Raw genomic sequence first — 20,084 nt, 5'->3', positions numbered from 1 at the left:
CCGGCCTCGGCCGCCGCCGGCCGCGTGCGAGGGCCCCGTCGGCGGAGACCCCGCGGCGAATCCAAGAGCTCGGTTTGCTATCTCTATCTCTCTCTCTGTCTCTCTTTCTCTTATCGCGATGAGGTTTACCGCAACCGGCAGACTGAGATCGAGAGGGGTCCCCACGTGTCGGGAGGGCCTATCGACTGCAGTCGATAACAAAGCAGCCCCAAGTAGAAGTCGTCCATATATGTTGGAATATCTTTTTATTTTTTAAGAATAATTATTTTAATACTTTTTCGAAGGCTTATTTCTTTTGTTTTATTAAAAGCTTGATGATATGAGAATATATCAGGTATATTAAGCTATCTAACAAGCCAAATTATCAGAACATAAAAAATTTTTTTATATGGAATTAATTTGCTAATTTGCTATTTTTTACTTTTAAAAGCAAAAAATAGCAAATTCTATATAAAATTTTTTGTGTTCTGATAATTTGGCTTAGATAGCTTAATATACCTGAATATATCTACAAATTCTCAAAGAATTCGTTTCACAATTTACGCGAGACCCCTTTATGATCTAATCATCTAATTTAATTAGAAAATATTCTCATATAAAAAAATACAAATAAATTTATGCTTTAAATAACTTGATTCTTTTGGTACTTACCTCATCAGGAATTAAACAATCAAAATGGTGGGCCAAGTTTCTTCAGCTTCCTTAGCAGTTCCGGTTTGGTTGCCAGTGCCTTGCGGATGGACTCAAACAATACTTTAGTTTGATCATAGGGCGGAAACGGCATGCCTTCCAGATTGTAGACATAGACGACGCCCTCGACATCAGCGACCACCAGCTGATTCCCGTTCGCCGTAAAATCAGCGGCTACCAATCTCGCTCCATTCGTTGAAATCGTTACGGATGTTGGACTGTGCGTTTTCCTATGGATGTCCCACACACAAATCTGGTCATTCACGACGCTAGCGATGATAGTGGAATATGTAGGGCTCCAACAGGCGTTCCTCACACACGCCATTGCTGTCGACAGGGTGATGAGTGGCTCGGTGAGACCCTCGGCCCAGATCCTGATGCACCAATCGGCGCCGCAGGTCAGAAACAACTTCTGACAAAAGGGCGAGAACTCGAACGAGTAAATCGGGCCGTCGTGCGCCACAAAACTGTCTACGTGCTGACGCAAATAATTCGTAGAACATCGGTAGACACAACCTTCGTCGGAACCGACAAAGTAAACGTTGCTGACGACGGGGTGTCTTCGGAGAATAATGGCGCCCGGTTGGCGATTGATGGGCACGTCATAAGCCATACAGTGATCGGTTCTAGAAATTCCGCCTAATTTACCTTCGACTCTATATAAGCGCATGATCTCTGTGGCAAAAAAATCTTCGCCCAAACGGTAGCAGTATATCCGGCCATCTTGATCGCTGGTGTAGATCTGTTCTTGATAGTCGAATTGCTCGTCGCCACTCCACCACTGAACCTGGTGAAAAAATTAAATAATATTAATCGAAGTTGCACCGTATAGATATCGTAATTAATAAATAAATTATATATTTACAAAATAAGAAAGTATAACAATAACACGAAACACATTAATTATGTAACAGAAAAGAGCGAGATAAATATTCTTTAGTAATTGGAAATGCAAATATTCTTATTTATTAATATTTGATACGTACACACACATTCTCATATTCAATACATTTTTACAGTACCAAATTAGAATAATAAATATCGTACGTAATAATTAATATTCTTACTTGCCAATGTGGCGAGCAAGCTGCCGATGTCTCCCTATAACTCTGCCTAATGATGTTCATCTTCTTAGCGCTGACATCGACTACCCTTACACTTCCGTCGTAAAAACCGATTGCCAAAAGATTCGGCCGTTCCTTGCTCCAATCGATGTCGGACAGCGGACTGTCAAAAGTGTACTCGCGACCGGGTTGGCTAGGGTTCTTGGCGCACCAGATCAACAATACCCCGTCCGTTCTGTCGGACCCGGTTTTGGCGCCGTAGGCGACAGCGAGGACGCTCGCGTTGGCCGGACTCCAACGGAACGCGGCCACAGGACGATCACGTGCCATTTCGCATGCGAATGTCCACAGCAGATCTAGCCGATAATCGAATTCCAGATCCAGGGCGCATGGATCGCGCTTGGTTAAGCCAGTAAAGCGTTTCTGCGCCTCTACGAATACATTGTTTGCGATTATACGTTCCATCACGCGTGCCGCATCCAGGAATCCTGTCTCCCGACAGATACGAGACACTTGCTCCTCGGAGCTCTGCTCGGGGGTCGTTTCAGGCTCGGGGAGCTTGTACCGGAGTTCCTGTTACAGAAATATAAACGAAAATTTCTCCAAAATCTATTTCATACGAAATTTTTCTATACTTTTTCGTCGAGCTTTATTCATTAACGAACACTTATATACTATCTTCGGAAATGTCGAAAAATTTAAAGCATTTAAAGGATAAAAACTCAAAAATTTTTAATCTTTTATATTCTCTCTTCTCCTGTGTAAAATATATTTTACACTTATCGTTTCGAATCCTTTTTACATATTTAAAAGTTCTCTCAAATTAAATTAAATTAATTTTTCGTTTATAAAAATAAAGCTAGATGTATCAATTTTTCAATTATATAAATACGTTTGCACATACACAACATATTCTTTCCTTTTATCTTTTAAAGGTATAACGGCTTTAAAAAAAGAGTTTATAAGTAATTGCGCACAGCGATTCTTACCTGCGCTTCTCGCATCCGTTGAATGGATTCTTTCGTATGTACGATCACACGTCCATTTTTTTCTATCATCAGCTCCGGTGCCGCGTAAGTATCATGAATCACCCAATTATTCACGAACGTTCCCTGATTTCTGCGTGGCCTCAAGCCACAGTAGGTGCCACGCGATTTCGTCAACACGCGTACCGTTTGCGTCTCGACGTTCAACAGCTTCCGATTAGAGCCTGGTCCTACCGTCACGTATTCGTAATTTTCGTTTTCCCGTTCAACCGCCTGTCCCTCGGGCGTTCGCAGATCCTCGGTCATCTGCGGCATCTCGAACAAAAAGAACGTCCGCGTCTCCCTTAAGGTGATCGTCACAGTTTCCGGACGCGTCGCGAATATCGCCGAGTCGTCGCTGTAAATTATTGATTATATGTCATTTAAATGTCATTTAAATTCATAATATTTTACATAGATCTCTCGTAAAAATTCGTAATGTTGCAAAATTGAATTTCCATCGCTTGGGAAGTAATCGAAATATAAGTAATATATATAATTGTTACCTAGGCAGAAAAAATGGCGACGGCGCGGCGTCCTCGTCCTCCTCCGTGGGCAGAGACTCGCAAATTTGCGTCGACAGCAGACTCTCCATCTGCAAATCATCGGACGGCATCGAGATGAGGGACTTGAAAAGGATGGAGGAACTGGTCCTGAGACCGCTGATCCGCGAAGGCGATGCCGTCAGTTGGGTGGCGCTTCCGGTCTGGAATAATCCGATGGTCTCCAGGGCGGTCGTCTGGTTCTCGTCGATGGTGCTGAAGGCCGCGTGGACTAACGGCTTCGGCGTCACGTCCACGTTCTCGTGAATGACCCGAAGAGCTTGTCGTTGTGCAAGAAGCGCCGAAGCGACATTCCGCTCGCATCCCGCCTTGCGAACTCGTCCGAGAGTGCTGAGCTTTATCCTGGACGAAGTAACGCTGGGAATCCTCGAGGATGTCCGCTGCGGTGATTCGAAGTCGCCGGTTTTCATTCTGCGAGCACGTCAGCACGAGAGAGTACACAGAGTTGCGCGTTGCGTGAACCAAAAAACTTATCTAGTCTCTAGAGCAGTGGAGCAACGTTTGGAATTAATAATTGAAGACGCGAGAAAGCTTTCATCGCCATTTTCTGTGGTTCCTTGGCGACGTTTGATCAATTTTTCATGTATAGAGAAAAGGAGAGTAAAGCATGTTTTCTAAAAAGAGGCAATGGCGTTGGCGGCGTTGGCGCGGCGGCCGCGGCCAAATACACGACAAAAAACTTATTCAAAACAAAACTTATATACGGGAAAGAGGAGTCTAGAAAGACAAGAACCTGCATACATTTTTTCGTAATTTTCAAACAAGTATTTTTCAATAATTAGTATCGTTTAAAATAATATGACAATTAAATTATATTGCGAGCAATATATAAGTTACTATCATTTTTTTATTTTACTGAACCCTTAACCGCGATATTCGAATGGGAAATCCTATTGATAATTGATACACCGCACGGCGATATTGGGCGATATATTTCAGTCAAATGTGAGCATTTCGATTGGAATCTTACTGTATTTGGGAAGGAAGACCCCCAGGAAATTCCTACACGGTCGCGGATTATCGTCGGGTGGCGTAATATATAAAGCCAACAGAAATATTCTGCAACTGAGTTTCCTATCACTATTCAGGCATTGAAAATCAGCCACTCGGGAGTCGGGAGTCGGGATAAGACGGACGAAGATTAATGTTATCCGATTGGTTGAAACCTGATCTCCAATTAGCAATCAATTTACAACGCGTACTATCTGATACAGGCTTAAAGATAAAAACTCGGTGTAGGTGCAGCTCTACTCGAGTACTCGCTACACCTGAACCGAACCGGACAGCATAGCATACGCCATACGGCATTTTTGCTCTCCGCTATACATAGCGTTCTACGTAACATATTTTATATATTTTACTGTAATCGATAAAATTGCCCGAGATGGTATAGCGAATAGCGATGTGTCAGAAACGTCGAACGTCGTGGGATCTACGCGCGATGCGAGCGAAAGGAGATAGGAGAGGAAGGAACACATACACGTAGGACGTGTAGGGAAGCGTGAACCGTGTGGAACTGTGGTGTGGAAACTGAGAGCGGGGAGCGGGGGTGGGGAATGACATGACAGCGACAGTGATGTGGTAACAGCTGTACTAGCTGTAGCTCCAAGCTTCTCGGAGGATTTTCGGATCGAACGAAATCGCTCCGTTAGTGTCAATAGTGTCTCTTTATACGCAGCCCGCGAGTTGGCGCGAGTCCGGACTGTCCGGAGTCCGGAGTGTCGGGTGCGACGCGAGTCGCGAGTTCGCGAGACGCGGCAGTTGCGGCGCATTAACGCCGCCAGGGCGAGCGAGACGGGAGACGGGACTTACGGGACTGGATCGGGTCGAATGCGATCGGCTCGGCCGACGGCGACGCGGCGACGGCCCGAATCGGACAATTCCTACACAACGGAGCTTACGGAGCACCTCTGACGCGCCATGTCGCGCCTTCCCAGCTGATCCCACGTTTGACACAACGCTGAACGCACGCGGCGCGTTTCCCGCGGGCGGTCGACCGTCGACGGCCGAAATTGCGCAATTACAAGGTGGAAGATATAGCCGCGCGTCTTTCTTCATGAGCGTGACTCGGTCGTGATTCGGTAAAATCCCGGGGCTGCCGAGAGAGAGAATGGCGGAGCTGGATGACTTATTTCACACGGATCAATATGTAGGCCCGGAGCGGCTTACCGATCTGTGCTACAAACTCATCTGCGAGAATCTCGATATTATCTCGGTAAAGGGGAAACGCGGCCATCGGATGCTGCGGAAGGGGATAACCTTCCCGAGCGAGATATGCGACAAGATTATAGAGTACGCGCAACGCAGCGAGGCGACCGAGGACGACGATTGTTTTTTCTCGATCTTCAAAAACCTCGCGGCGACCCGACTGAAGCACGTCAAGATCTCCAATTGCAGCCTGACCGACGCCTCGGTCCAGACGCTCGTCAGCCACAAACTCTACGACTTAGAACTCACCGATTGTAATAACATAACGGACTTTTGCATCGAGCATATTAATGCCAATTCGGAGAACTTGCACAGCTTAACGTGCCATGGGACTTCGATAATCGTACCTTCTAGTTTAAACGCCAGTAAGAAACCGCGCTGTTGTTTATGTCTTGCAGTCCGTCGTAACGTAATCCAACAAGCGGATTATTACCTTAACTGTCTGTAACTCCTTGTTACAGCTGGCACGTCTATCAATTACTACCAACGAGGATATGTTTTCAAAACGCCCAATTTAAAACGTCTGGCATTAGGATACGTAGGAATACCCTTGTGGGAATATTTACTGCTCCTAGCAGGGTTAACGAATCTGACGCACCTGGACTTGTCCAATAGTTGTAACATTGATACTTTTGAATTTTATCACCTGGTACCAAATTTAGTATCCTTAGCTTTGTACAATGTCAAGGTCAATACCGACCCAAAATCTTTTGTCAAGAACATCTGTCAGTTGAAGAATTTAAGGTACGTTATAAAGTTTTGATTATATAAACAATATAATCGTAAAGCTTGCCTAGTTGTTGTAAATTTTCTTAGAGTGCAAATACACAGCTAGGTGACACGGAAGAAACTTGTTAGACGATATTAGACAAGATGGATTTACATAGAATATTTTTACAGGCACTTGGATATTTCTCAGTCAAATTATAAACAAGGACAGTTTGATAATCCCAATAAGATCCTAGCTGACCTAGTGAGTGGTCTACCCCAATTGGTTTCTCTAGACATCGGCGGTACAAATCTTGCCGGAAGGGGCGTTGCTGAACGTCCCGTTGATACAAATATCGAGGATACCAATTTTGGATATACTGATATACCAGGACTCGCATCTAGGATACATAAACCATTACAATTTTTAGGACTTTTTGCAACTGCTTACGGTGCTTGTAGAAGACATGACATACCGGCGAAAGTGGTGAGATATACGAGTTGTACCACAATTCACGCCATTTAATTATATTTAGTCCTTGATGAAAAACAAGACGAAAAATTATGAATTTTTTTTCTGATGCTTAACAAAAGAGATATTGTTGAATAAAGTCCCCAGTTATATACATACATACAAGTTTTTAATTTGTTAACTGTGTGTTACAGCAAAAAATTAGTTGGTGAAAGTAATTACCTACTTTTTATTCATCTATTTATTTTCTCGTGAATTGGCTTTAGGTGGCTGGTGATGCAAATGAAGATCAAATACTGATCGCAGCTCATGTTTGTATGGACAATAAGCAAGAATTGCTACAAAAAGTATTGAGTGACTTATACCATGTATTTAGATATGAAAATTGTCATAGAATGGATCAAGCACTATGTACCGTCTTGGAAGCGATGGAAAAGCATCCAGCTCAAAAGCATATACAGATATCAGGAAGGTATGCATGCGCGTAGGCGCGGATTCTATAATTTATAAATTGCCCATTGCCAAGAAAAGCAACTACGACTTTAAGAAAGCACCGTTAAATTTGTGCTCACAATTGCAACTTTAATTTGATATCGCATATTGCAGCGCCACATTATTTTACATAGTAAAGATGAAGGAAAAGGGTGAATTAGTAGCGCGAATGAAGAGAAGGATTATCAGTACTCTCCTTGCTGGTATGAGCACACATAGGGACGAAGAGACTATGATGCGTAACGGTTGTTTGGCATTGTGTCAATTCCGCATACCACATGATGTGGTTTGTGTTATTTTCAAGTATTTTTTATATTTTTCCGCTGAGTCGTGAGACATTAGTCTTCCATATTAAACTCTTTACGGTCAAATCGCAAGAGTATTGTTTAATAAAAAGGAAAGTCCATTTTCGATAATAATGTATCTATCATTCATTTCTGTAGATGTCGAATTATGAAACCCTTGTAAAGGTGCTTCTACATTCAGCCAAACACTCAGAGCCAGAAAGTTTTGTCCAAAGAATCGGCATATATCTATTAAATTCTTTAGCTTGTCAAGTGGAAGGTAAAGAGAAAAGATTACTCGGCAAACTGGGTTGCGTTAAAACTATGTTAGAATTGGTCGAGTACAGAGTGGAGACGAATATATTTGACGATGTATTAGAAGTCGCATGGTCAACTATGTGGAATATGACAGATGAAACATCTATAAATTGCCAACGATTTTTAGATGAGGAAGGCATGGCACTCTTCCTCAAATGCGTACAGGTATGTCTTACAACATACGTTCGATGGTTGAAACACAATATATTTAGCTTAAGCTGCAATTTTCGTTTCTACTGCAATATAATATTCTATCACGTGTCTAGCAATATCCACATAAAGAAGAACTGTTAAGGAATATGATGGGTTTGCTCGGTAATGTAGCAGAAGTCGAATATCTTCGGATTCATCTTATGCAGGAACGATATGTAGCCGTCTTCGCCAATCTGTTACGTTCTAATAGCGATGGAATCGAGGTTTCGTATTTCCCTTTTTCTTTCTCCATTTTTTTGTATTCTAATGTGCTCACAAATAGATATATTTCTCGATTTATATAGGTTCCATACAATGCTGCTGGTATATTGGCACACATGGCATCTGATGGTATTGACGCTTGGACAATAGAAAAGCCAACTCGTAAGGAGGTTCTTAAATACATGGTGCAAGCGATTGAAAGTTGGGACTTAAATGCAGAACGTAATATCAATTATCGCTCGTTTGGACCATTATTACGCCTGCTGGATGTGTATCATACTCCTCCGTGTCAACATTGGGCTGCTTGGGCTCTCGCCAATCTCACCAAAGTATACTGTACGTATTTAATAATATTCATACTTACGACGAATCATTTAGTATCCGCTGTTTTGCTCTATTTGGCTCTTGCTATTTTATGTAATATAATTTAATCGATGTTTCAGCATTCAAATACTGTGCATTGGTAGTAAAAGAAGGAGGGCTGGAGAAGTTACATACGGTGATAGAAGATCCCAGACCATACGAACGTATAAAAGAACTCGCAAACTTGGTGATCGAAAATTGCTGTCAATATGAGAGCCATTCCGACGATGTAAATGTTTCTCATTCTGCCTTAGACGCGGAATATAGTCTGGACGGCTGAAAGAAATCTTAGTAACATCATTATGCACGTCGCATAATTTATATCATCTCTTTAGACAAAACAAATTACGATTAGTATCATAACTTTGACGAATAGCGGAGGAATAATTACATAGACGAGTCAAATTAGTACACAATGAGTGTGTTACGTTAACTTGATAACGATAGATCTGTTCTTTGTAGCTGTGCTATGTCATATGTCATACTTTCTGCACTTAAGACGAAATAAGTATATGTCGCGGGAATTTCGTGTAATTCATTTTTTTTTGCAAAATCCCTAGGGAATCCACAAAAAGCCGGGATATTGTGAAATAAATAAAAATTAATATAAATATAATAAAAGTTAATATATAAATTAATATAAATATAAACTTATATAATTATATTTTTATTTATAAATATAATTTATAATATATTTATAAATATAAATTAATAAAAATCTCAACTTACAATTTTACTGACAGAATCTAGGATTCCTGCGATATATAATATAATTAGATGGAGAGAAAAAGAGAAACGATGAAACGTACAAAGAGTTTAGCTACAAAGAACAAACCTATTTCTTTTTCGACGAAAAAGTGGAAAGGAACGGATGCTCAATATTACAATTACAAAGGTTGTGTATGCTTGCGGGCGTGTGTACGTATGTGTGTATGTGTCTGTGTTTTTGTGCGTGTGCATGGATTTGTATGGAGAACGCGAAGTATTTTGAAACAACTATTCAATTATCCGCAAATATTCATCTTATACTTATTATTATTGCCGATAATTAATGGTTAATTGAACTGAAAATCTTTTATCTGCTCGATATACATACGGTGTTACAAATGTCTTGCCCTAAGAGAATCATACCATTTTGAATGTATTCAGGCAGGTACGCATCGTGTCTAGATATTTGTGCATCGTGATTACTGGCTGTTGTTAAAAAATTAAAAATTAAGTTTTTATTGATTTAAAAATATGGATTGAATATAAGCTATTGAGTATAAGCTGTTTACTTACTTTTAGTCCTACGTATTTACTTTCATGCATGTGAAACTCGCAGATACTAAACTCAGGTAGAATTTTGAACAATGCATTTGCCATGCCGTGTGTATGTATGTATATAATACGCACTTTTAATAGTCGACCCTCCTCACATTCGACTAGGGCTGTTACTCTTCGACAGCTTCGAAGGTTCGAAAAATATATTTCCGACATAAGCGACATAATTACAACATTAGAAATTTTATTTGGATTTTGTCATATAATTTTATAAATGTGTGTCTATTGCGGTACTATTATTATTATTATATTATATTAAATTAATAATTGTATCATTTTCATTCTTCGAAGCTTCGAAGTTCGAACATTGAAGCCTTCGAAGTAAATCGCCAGCTCTACTTTCGACACCCCTGTTCTTAACCAGCTGAATTTTCGAAAATAATTAGCGAATACGCAATAATATGGATAATATGAGAAGAATAGCGGGAAAGAATAGGGAGTTTGTTTGTTCTAACGGATTAATAGTAAGGAGCTTCGATTGTAAAAAAGCGAGAATGAATAATTGCAGCTAAGGCTTGCACGCTTATTATACTTGTCTTTAACTAATCATATTCACTTTCGTACATGTGGATGTTTGTTCCGGTCTTTCTTTTCTTTCCTTTCTTTGCTTCTCCCTTTCTTGTAGATATAATATATAGCGTAGATAATTCGTTCTCATTATATTAGGATTTTTCCAACAAGGATGTGACAAGCTTGGAAGGATTTTGCGTGTAAATAGAATTACGAAGGAGCAGTACATTAGATTTAAATGTTTTGTATGTTATATCGTTATAATTACCATTAAATTACCCTTGAAAAGATTAACTCGATTAAGCCCCAGTTACACGATCAAACGTATACTTTCAACCAATTTCCAGATTTGTCTTTTCATAGATTCTTGTTCAGCAACAAGAATGCGCGGAGAAATAATTACAGCGATTAATTATTGTTACCAGCGTCAACGTAACGTGACGATGTAATCACATGACAATGCATACCCGGTTTGTTCGATGTATAATATAGTATTATCTAAAATCGTAATAAGAATATGCATTTTATTCTCTTTTCTATCCTTATTTTTTTCTTTTTGTTCAAAAAATATTGTGGCTACTTGTACAGGCTCATATTCTGGTTCACGATAATCGTATTTCAATATATAACAACAATAGTGGTTGCAAAACAATAATAATATAACATTAATTATTGTAATTAATAATTACGACCAGTGGTTATAATTCCAAGACCAATCACGATGATGGTAAATTACCAATAATTATAATTTAATAACATAATTATAATCAATACTTATATTATTTTATTAACATGGATAGAATTATTAATTTTTTGTTACTTAACATGTAGGAAAAAATATTAGTTCAAGAACAATGAATATGGTCATTTCGTTGGCTGAATAGAATATCAATATTATTTCAGACGATTTTAAGTCTCATTGTCAGATCAAATTATGAATCGTCCATAATACAAAATTCGTACTATTCTGACGTCACGTGCGTACATACAACTTCCGATATCCAATAGAAAGATTCGTTTTTCAGGAACAAAATGTCGTCGGCCGGAGTCCCTATGAAATACGTTCTGCTATTGGACGTCGAACATGACGCCGAGTTTTCCGTTACATTTCTGGCTAGGACGCCATTGGCCGCGTTCAGCAGACACAACTGTTGAGTTCGTCTTATCAACACTCCGCGTTGATTGGTTGGTTCTAAAAGTAAGAGCCAATCACGTTCGACCGGTTCGACTGCTATTCAGCGGCTTGGTCCGCTGAACGCGCCCATTGTTCTTTCTAACCGAAAATGTGCGTGCCGACATTTTAGTCGTTCATGCGTTCATGGTTCCTCGGTGAACGTGAGGACGACAGGACGTCTGCGTCTCGTTTGCTCCCATTTACTCCGGTCAGCTCCAGTCAGCTCCGGTTTCGGCGGTTTCGCGCTAGTTTGTCGGCCAAAGTATCTTGGGCGTCGAGCAAGTCGAGCACGTAACGCGCATATCTAGGCGTCGAGAGTCGAGAGATCGGTCGTGGTCGCGTTCTCGTCCCAACGAGGAGGCGGAGGCAGGCGGAGGTTGCGGCTGCCGCTGACGCGGTTCAACCAGGTGAGTTTTCTACGTTGCGCTACGTCGAGATAGCGATACCGAAACGCGGCCATTGCTTCCCTCGGTCGCGTAAACGCGAAATTATTGACCCTTTTATCGACCCGTAGCTCTCACCCTCGCGCCTCGCGGCGAATCTGATTTCCGCGGCCCGGGATATTTCGCGTAAGGGGGGCACGAGGTACGAGGTCCCTCGCCGAGAGAGATATGCGACGCGTTGTCGGCGTTGTGGCGCATATCGGGATTTCGTCCAATGCGATCGATCGACGCCGTTGTAATCGCGTTACCTTTTTCAATTCCAAAATTCTCTCTCTTTTCTCTTTTCGTGGAAGGTCGAGGTCGTTTGCAAATTTTACGCGGAATTGCGTCATTCGTGGTTTCAACCCGAGTCGCTAACCTGAACCTGAACCTGAACCTGAACCTGAACTTGAACGGCGACTTCGTAATCGCGGAGAGGCTATCGACGTATATTTTCCACGATTGTAACTTATGGCACATGCGTTCTACAAAAATATTTATTTTGTTCATAGACTATTGACGCTGTATCCACTACAGGATACTTTCTCTTTCTCTCTCTGTCTCGTTCATCGATAAGTTGCAACCATGAGCTATGGTTACAACAAATACAGGTAACGTACGTTTAGTCACGCCGCGGGTTTGCGTTTGTTCGGCAAGATCGATATGTGCTTTACTTTAGTGGCACTTTATTTGAGCATTTTGCATTTCGAGCGACTTCACTATTTCTGTTGCCACGTATTTTTACTCTTTATTTATTTATTTATTTATTTATTTTTTAATACACTTGCATGTCAGTACTTTGTTCGGTTACAGCAAGAAGAAAGTCTTAATTTTTTCTTTACATACAAGATACAATAGAGCACGTCAAAGAACAAAACATGGAGAAAAAGAATAAATAGAATGTAAGCGTAACAGGAAATATCTTTCTCGATTTCTTTTTTAGTTCCACCATGAGTTCTCGTGGTCGCGGATTTAGTTCTCGCGGAGGGGGTTCTTATAGGGGTCGAGGTGGTGGCGGAGGAAACGAGTGGAATGGTGGTTCGGCAGGAGGGAATATATCCAGAGGAGGATACTCATCTTCCAGAGGTGGCAGATTTAAATATTCAACGACGAACTATGATTCTAGATCTAAATATAATTCAGGTAATATACAGAGAAAGTGTGCGCGCGCACTCTTAGAAACGTATACTGAATTGGGGCTGTGCTCCACTCGGCGTTAATAAACTCTTCATCAAAAAAAAAAAAAAAAAAAAAAAAAAATTGGTCAATTTAGACAAAAATCTACTCTGACGCACCGAATGGAGCACAGCTTAGGTTGGAGATTATGAAATTTAATATATGTACAAATCCATGTAGATATCTTCAAAATGGAGTAAATAAATGTATATGATATAATATCGTCGATTTATCTTTATAGGGTCGGAAAGATATTCAAGCAGAGGCGGACGTGGCGAACATTCTAACAGTTATAAAAGACCTCGTGTAAGAATATAGAATGAGATTATAGAAAACTTACAAAAGCGTTTTTATGGTATTATCCAGAGTACTGAAATGTTTCTTTTTTTTCTGTAGGATTCATATTCTGCTAGAGATGACCATCGATCGTCTAGCGAGTCGACGCGTAAAAGGATAAGAAGCGATTCTTATCAGGTATGTATCCTCCCCTGCCTTTCTCTTTGTAATCTCCTTCATACATTCTCTACCTCGTAAGATAATTAATTAGTAATTTGAGAGAAAAGTGTAGCATCAACGGCATCAATATGCAATGCTCTGAAATTGGTCATGATATTTCCCTAGTTAAATTTTTCATAATAAAAGTTTTCTTTTAATAGAAGATTCAAATGTTGTTTTTAGCTTATGTAATGTAATTGAGAACGATGGTCCTGAAAGTTTGTCACTTGTCGATTAAAATGTAACGTATTAAAGAGTGAGTTACACAAAGGAATATCAAATGATTTCAGGACACTCGTATATAAGAAAGATTGGTATACTTTAGATGAAGCATTCATAAGTTATCATACTTTCCTTTCAAGCAACGCGAACCAACGGCTTCTCGAACGCTCGTTCTTTTTGCGTTGGGACGCTACTGCGGTGGAACGCTACAAAAACGTCAAATTATTAAAAGATGAATCCTTAAAAGATGAGATATACCTAGATGGTATTTATGATATTTATGATATGCCCGCTGTCCGCATATATCCTATTAAAGTTTGAGAGCTATTTGAAAAGTCGATGGAAAATCGAACGAATAGACGTACGTGCGAGTTGCATCATGTTGTTCCCTGTTAGAGAGCAATAAGCGCCGATTTATTGTGCAATAACGAGAATAGAGAGTATAGAGAAATTGTAGAGAAATAACATATACAACGTCCTCAGGCATGGGATTTTCATGAAATATCATCCATAAACACATCGTGTAATCAATTATTTAAATTATGTCAAATGCTAAATTACAAGAGAGATAAATTTTGAATAATATTTATACGTTCGTAGACCTTTCCAATCGTATTAGGACGTTCGTCCTTTATCAACCTTACGTTAAACATGACAAAAAGGGAATTGGGAAAGAATTAATGTCTAATGTATGCATATCCCTACAGAATGATGGAAAATACTTGACATGCATGATACGTGTAGGGGAGACGAGCGAGAGATGGATTTATGGATGTACATACCTATACGTAATATTGTTCAAACTATCTTATTACCAAACGCAACCATGCACAAATATTTACAAATGATTACGTACATAGCGACAGCTTTGTTACTTTCGTTCGGTTATCATCTTCGTGTATATGAAAGATTTGACGTGTCGCAAACCTAATAACAGATAATTCGACTAAGTTGGAAAGGTCTACCGAGAGCATTATACGTATTGTACACGCATCGTTGAGTGGCGAGATAGAATTTGTTAGCTCGAGGGAAGCGAGCGCTGCTACTACTCCCAAGATTGCAAATGTGAATGAGATTTAGCAAGTATATTTTTCGCACGATTATACGCGAAGTCACGTGATGAGGCAAACGTATAAAAGGCATTTAGGGATTCTTGATTGTTTAGGGAAAGTCAAATTACATATCTAGGTGATACGACGGGCATAGAGTAACTGCAATTATTAATCCTATATGACTGCGACGGTCATGACATGACTGAACCATTTTAAACGATAACCAATTAGCACTGCATGCACGTGATAACCGAATGATGAAATGCAAATGGATTTGAAAACTGAAAATAGAAATATATCAGTTAATTACTATGCCGACAGTTACGCTGTTAATCGATCAATCAATTTTTTATTCGGTCGATTGAGTTAGTCAGTTAGCCATTTAGTCAGTCGATCACTCGATCAATCCATCAATCGATGTCAGTCGGTTAGGCACTCGATTAGCCCAGTTGGACAGTAGCAATTAAGAGTTAAACGTAGATACGTGTGTGTAGAAAGATCTACGAGAGATAAACGGTAGGAAAGGGAATAAAAAGGGGAGAGAAACGATATGGTATGCATAAGCACAAAAAACAATACGTGTATACTTATATATAAATATACAATATGTGCGTAGAATAAAATATAAGGGAGAAAGGACAGGAAATGAAACGAAAGAGAGGAATGCATGGAAGGAGCACAATTAAATTTGATTTGGCAGGGTGGAGGTAGCGGTTCACAGAGGTATTCGTCGTACGGTTCATCTGCATCAGCGCCCTATGACGATAATAAGGGATCGTCATCCACCGTATACGAGGACAAGAGACCGAGCGAACGCGCCTCATCGTACCACCGTTCCGAGGATCGTCATTCCGCCTCACGGAGCTATGTGCCTCCGCCACCCCCTCGGATTAGCGAAATGGCACCGCCTCCGACTCAGAGATACACCTCGAGTCGAGGAAGAATATCGCATCAGAGCTCAAATTACAGAGGTCGCATTTCGACCCGCGGCACCGGTGGTAGAGGTGGTGCATTTCATCGTGTGAGCTCTCGATCGGACGTCCTCATGGCTCGCAAGCGTACTCTGCACTCGCTTGACTATCGTCGAAAGCTGCTAGGCTCACGCTCGCGAGACTACATCCAGCGTGTGCGCATGACTACTACCAAACTACGCAGGAGGTAATTTATTAAGTCACTTACCCAAAAAAAAAAAAAAAAAATCGTACGCAAATACTATCTTCGTTGCCTGTGCTTGAATATCCTTCTTTGAAGTCGGTTCACGCAAACCGACTCTCGGTCGATGACCTGAGTGTCGCAAGACAATGATTTAGATGAAAGCGAACGAACAAAATACACATGCGTGAATAAGTGCCTAGTAAGTAAATCGATTGATAAAAAGTCAAGATGCAAACAGTCTTGAAACAAATGTTTCACTGCCGAGAGAGAGAAAGAGAGCTTTTTGCAGCTTTGTTCTAATAAAGAAGAAATCAGTGATGATACGTATAAACGCAATGTACGTGTGTATGTGTGTATCATCAAAACGCAATGTAATAACTTTCGATACGAGAGCTAAAATAATTGTATTTTACTCGTCATGAGATATAATTCTCTTTAAAGTTCATAGCGGTACGACTATACTAATCATATATTTTTTGGCACGACCGAGAGTGAGCGAAGAAGTCAGAACGCGATGAAAAAAAAAAATAAAAGAAAAATGAATAATAGACACTTTTAGCGTACACTACGAAACGCATTTCACATTTTGGGCCATAAAGCCGAGATATTAAACCGATCCTATCGCGATATTTTCTACGTATCATCTATAAGCAAGTTTTGCTCGATGATACAACGAAAGACAAAGAAGCACGAAAAAAAAAACAGAATGCTGGAAAATAATATAAGTCAAAACAAAATTGCTGTGTCATTAGTAGCGGTACTACTAGGCTACCCGGAAGTAAAAAGGACTCGGGATCCGGGACCAGCGTGAAGGACAAGGATAGAGAGATGGCCAAAGCCATTAATGCAGAATTTTCCGATGACGATGACGAGGAAGATGATAATAAGAGTAATTGGGACGACGAAGAAAAGGTAATTCAACAGTGACGTTGTAAACAAGCTTGTCAAACGTATATCGCTCGTAATCGTGAATTTAAGTATATTTATGTAACTCGGTCATATTAGATGAATGTATATGATATAAAGATCGATGGTCACAAATGCGGAGGATTGTTTTATTATTTGTTTTTAATCGCTGGTGCTTAAAACCACACGATCGGATCTCTAGCACCAGGTTCTTGCTAACGATAGACTCGTCGAGAATTTTTTTAAATGCATTTATTGCATTAAAAATTGTAATGCATTATTTAACAGCATTTTTTTTTTTTAATATGACGTAATATCCTGTTGTATGTTTGAATAATTTTGTAATATTTATTGTAATATCCATTAATGTTATACAGCCGCACGAACGTGATGAAGAGGAAGACTTGGAAGAGGAAGAGGAGAAAAAGAAAAAAGAGGACAAACGTAAGAAGGAAAAACAAGATAGAGAAAGGCAACATACCGAAGATGAGGAAGAAAAAGATGATGATATTAAAGAGGAAGATGATGATCAGAAGCGAGAAGTGAGTTGTCTCTCTTAGCTATATATTATTACTATTTAAATTACTGTTACTATTATTATCATTATTAGTGTTTTCTTGATTTGTTCTAATCTATTTTATTGGGTCCGTAGGAGGATGAAGACGACGATGGTGATGATGAGGAACATGATGAGAATGAAAAAGCGGAACGTGATAGAACTGCAGATTCCGAAGAATTGCCGAGTAGACGGGACGGTAGAAAATTCATAAAATTGAAATGCCCGCATTGCGCTCATCACAGCGTCACGTTCAGAGAATATTCACTCCATCTGTTCTCTGGCCGTCATAGTGCGGCGATGAAACGTATCGCTGCTCGACATAAGGTGACACTTACGCGTATGCGAGTTGTTCAACGGCAAGAGCAAAGGCGTATTGAGGCCCGCGATGCGACACGTGGCACGTTACCCTCTCGTACTATGTTTTGTGCCATTTGCAAATTAAATTACCGATCCTTGAAAGCTGCTCATCAGCTGTCCGAATCTCATCGTCAAATGAAACGATTCCTCACACCATTCTGTCGTGTTTGTCGTATCCAATTCCGTTCACCAATGTTCTTTGAGACACATATGTGTTCGCTGGAGCACATCAAGGTATCTCTTATATTTTGAACTCTTGTATCAATCGGTTGTTAATTTTCCTTGGTACGATATGACTAATGTAAATCGATTATTTTCCTTTTCTTTCATCAGAGAAAGAGTATACTGAGAGAAAGAATGAATGCAAATGGAAGTGGCGAAGCAGAGGCGGATTCGAGTGCGCCAGAAGAAGATGATAAAGAAGTTAATCTTGATAATTTCATGACTTTGGATTCTGTAGGTGATGTAGACGGTACGTAACAAGCATGTACAAATTATTTCTAATTTGTCAAAGCATCTTTCTCGCGGTCAAATTTAATATCACATGCGTTTGTCTCTAAATGCCTTATGTCACACCATCATTGTTTTTAAAGAAGACGAAGAGTCCAACGACAAGAAAAAAGAAAAGGCCGAGGGTGAGAGTTCGAGCGAAACTGAGAAAAAATCGAAAGGCAAACAAATGATAAAAGTCGGTGCGGAATACATAAAACGTGTCGAAGTACAATATTGCGAGTTATGCAAAGTATATCTGCCACGCAGCGAAAACATAGAGCGGGCAGTCGCTTTACATTGTTCTACTCGCAGTCATCTTAAACGGTATATCATAACGATGTTAAAGAATAAACGACTCGATAGGTAAACTATTACAATCGTATTATACGTATTGCAGGTACGTGCGAGACAATGACGACAAGGCACTTAGACGTCAAGCGGAAAGAATACATCTTCAATCGTCATCTGCAACGAATGTGAATTCTACCAATTCCACCGTGACTAATAGTACATCGGACAACGCGAAGGCTTCTCCCGTCAATTCCGATCCACAAGTATCTGCTACACCAGTGTCTACTGCAGCTGATAATAATGGCGTTTCCGGCACAGAATACATAAAAATTGAAGAAGAAAAATCTAGTAACTTAGATTCTGAAAAGAACCCGAAAGACAGTAAGAATAATCAGGGGGATGAAGACGACGATGACTACCGTGCGCACGGTAACGATAAAATTATTTGGGACGATGTTGACAAGGATTTAGGTGACATTTTAAGAGAAAGCGAGGCAGGAGCATCGAAATCGAGCGACGATGAGGATTCGCGTTACGATCGTTTTCGCAATTCAGACAAGAAGCAGCCCGGAAAAGAAAAAGAAAACGAGAAGAGTGAAATCCTCGAAGATAAGAGCGGTAATAATAAAATTAAAGATGTTAAAAATTAAGCTCGAACAGACGAATGTGTTGTATCGTCGAGAATCATCTTTTGCTGTACATCTTCAATTTATTTGACCCATTTTCAGATTATTTTTGAGATTATGTTCTTCTAAATCTCGTTCTAATAATTATTTTTATCATGGATCATGCGAATATACATTTATCGAACTATCTTTTGTTTAATTAAACAAAAATAATTTTTGTACGTAGTATACCGCACGTGCAAAATATTTGTTTATTATTATGTGTTTCATCCGTATTGTATTTTCTTCTTCGTTTGAAAATATGTGTTAATTACAATGTATTTAAGTCTCACAATTTTCAATTTATGTAATTTTAACATATAAGTATTGTATTATTGATATAATCATATGTTGCCGAGGTATCAGTGACATTGTCCAAACGTAATTATACATATACATGAAGTAATTAAATATGCAAATTTCAATTTTCAGTTGTTAGCGTGGAGAAAAGCGTGTGCGCCTGATCAATCTCATGTACATCTCATGTAAGCACAATTTAACTATAGGTTTTATTGATCGTAATAAATTCCGCACTCTCTAGGAGCAATTATATAATTCTTTCGACCAATCCCTAAATCAATGCCACGATTGTTTGTTTTTAGATATTTATCTAAGTATTACAGTGAGATAATATCTTCCCTGAATCATATGCATTTTTATCTAATGGTTCCTGAAAAATCGTCA

The 20,084-nt window shown here is 39.8% G+C and overlaps 3 protein-coding genes across 8 annotated transcripts in view; 2 read left to right on the top strand and 1 right to left on the bottom strand.

The window, feature by feature from the left end:
- LOC139773349 (dynein axonemal intermediate chain 4) overlaps positions 1–4,651 on the bottom strand; it is a 33,490-nt gene extending 28,839 nt beyond the window's left edge. Inside the window, exons 1-5 of one of the 4 annotated variants that reach the window (XM_071707748.1) lie at positions 4,313–4,651; positions 3,286–3,823; positions 2,744–3,137; positions 1,758–2,327; positions 652–1,477 (exon numbers count right to left, since the gene is read on the bottom strand). In XM_071707748.1, the coding sequence (XP_071563849.1) occupies positions 671–1,477; positions 1,758–2,327; positions 2,744–3,137; positions 3,286–3,752 (2,238 nt within the window). In that variant the 5' untranslated portion in view covers positions 3,753–3,823; positions 4,313–4,651 and the 3' untranslated portion in view covers positions 652–670. The other 3 variants (XM_071707749.1, XM_071707747.1, XM_071707750.1) reach the window with 3 other exon arrangements.
- A 64-nt stretch (positions 4,652–4,715) lies between these two features.
- LOC139773347 (protein zer-1 homolog) lies at positions 4,716–10,950 on the top strand. The gene is made up of 9 exons (XM_071707746.1): positions 4,716–5,915; positions 6,012–6,294; positions 6,451–6,745; positions 6,997–7,202; positions 7,337–7,508; positions 7,666–7,989; positions 8,091–8,240; positions 8,322–8,574; positions 8,682–10,950. Exons 1-9 carry the CDS (start codon positions 5,453–5,455, stop codon positions 8,879–8,881), a joined length of 2,346 nt encoding a protein of 781 aa, XP_071563847.1. The 5' UTR covers positions 4,716–5,452; the 3' UTR covers positions 8,882–10,950.
- A 792-nt stretch (positions 10,951–11,742) lies between these two features.
- On the top strand, positions 11,743–19,943 carry LOC139773341 (uncharacterized). 3 transcript variants are annotated; one of them, XM_071707739.1, is made up of 12 exons: positions 11,743–12,015; positions 12,543–12,641; positions 12,974–13,173; positions 13,448–13,512; positions 13,603–13,680; positions 15,676–16,133; positions 16,886–17,042; positions 17,414–17,578; positions 17,689–18,186; positions 18,286–18,424; positions 18,546–18,768; positions 18,842–19,943. In XM_071707739.1, the coding sequence occupies exons 2-12, from the start codon at positions 12,616–12,618 to the stop codon at positions 19,383–19,385; spliced, it is 2,553 nt and encodes an 850-aa protein (XP_071563840.1). In that variant the 5' UTR covers positions 11,743–12,015; positions 12,543–12,615; the 3' UTR covers positions 19,386–19,943. The 3 variants fall into 3 exon arrangements, with proteins under 3 accessions (XP_071563840.1, XP_071563838.1, XP_071563841.1); XM_071707737.1 differs by having other exon boundaries at positions 16,883–17,042; XM_071707740.1 differs by lacking the exons at positions 11,743–12,015; positions 12,543–12,641; positions 12,974–13,173; positions 13,448–13,512; positions 13,603–13,680 and adding an exon at positions 14,065–14,188 and having other exon boundaries at positions 16,883–17,042.
- Positions 19,944–20,084: the final 141 nt, after the last annotated feature.

Source organism: Temnothorax nylanderi, unplaced genomic scaffold (genome assembly GCF_030848795.1).
Source record: "Temnothorax nylanderi isolate EJ_2023f unplaced genomic scaffold, tnyl_v1.0 TNYL_tig0060_pilon, whole genome shotgun sequence".
Lineage (NCBI taxonomy): Eukaryota > Metazoa > Arthropoda > Insecta > Hymenoptera > Formicidae > Temnothorax > Temnothorax nylanderi.
This window is presented reverse-complemented; position numbering and strand designations above follow the sequence as displayed.

What these genes read in the sequence shown, in the direction of transcription:
- LOC139773347 (XM_071707746.1), top strand. Translation starts at nt 5,453, where the DNA reads ATGGCGGAGCTGGATGACTTATTTCACACGGATCAATATGTAGGCCCG. An exon ending in ATGACATACCGGCGAAAGTG is followed by an intron (nt 6,746 to 6,996) that starts GTGAGATATACG and finishes AATTGGCTTTAG; the next exon opens with GTGGCTGGTGATGCAAATGA. An exon ending in TCTTCCTCAAATGCGTACAG is followed by an intron (nt 7,990 to 8,090) that starts GTATGTCTTACA and finishes TCACGTGTCTAG; the next exon opens with CAATATCCACATAAAGAAGA.
- LOC139773341 (XM_071707737.1), top strand. Translation starts at nt 12,616, where the DNA reads ATGAGCTATGGTTACAACAAATACAG. An exon ending in TAGATCTAAATATAATTCAG is followed by an intron (nt 13,174 to 13,447) that starts GTAATATACAGA and finishes TTATCTTTATAG; the next exon opens with GGTCGGAAAGATATTCAAGC. An exon ending in ACAGTTATAAAAGACCTCGT is followed by an intron (nt 13,513 to 13,602) that starts GTAAGAATATAG and finishes TTTTTTCTGTAG; the next exon opens with GATTCATATTCTGCTAGAGA.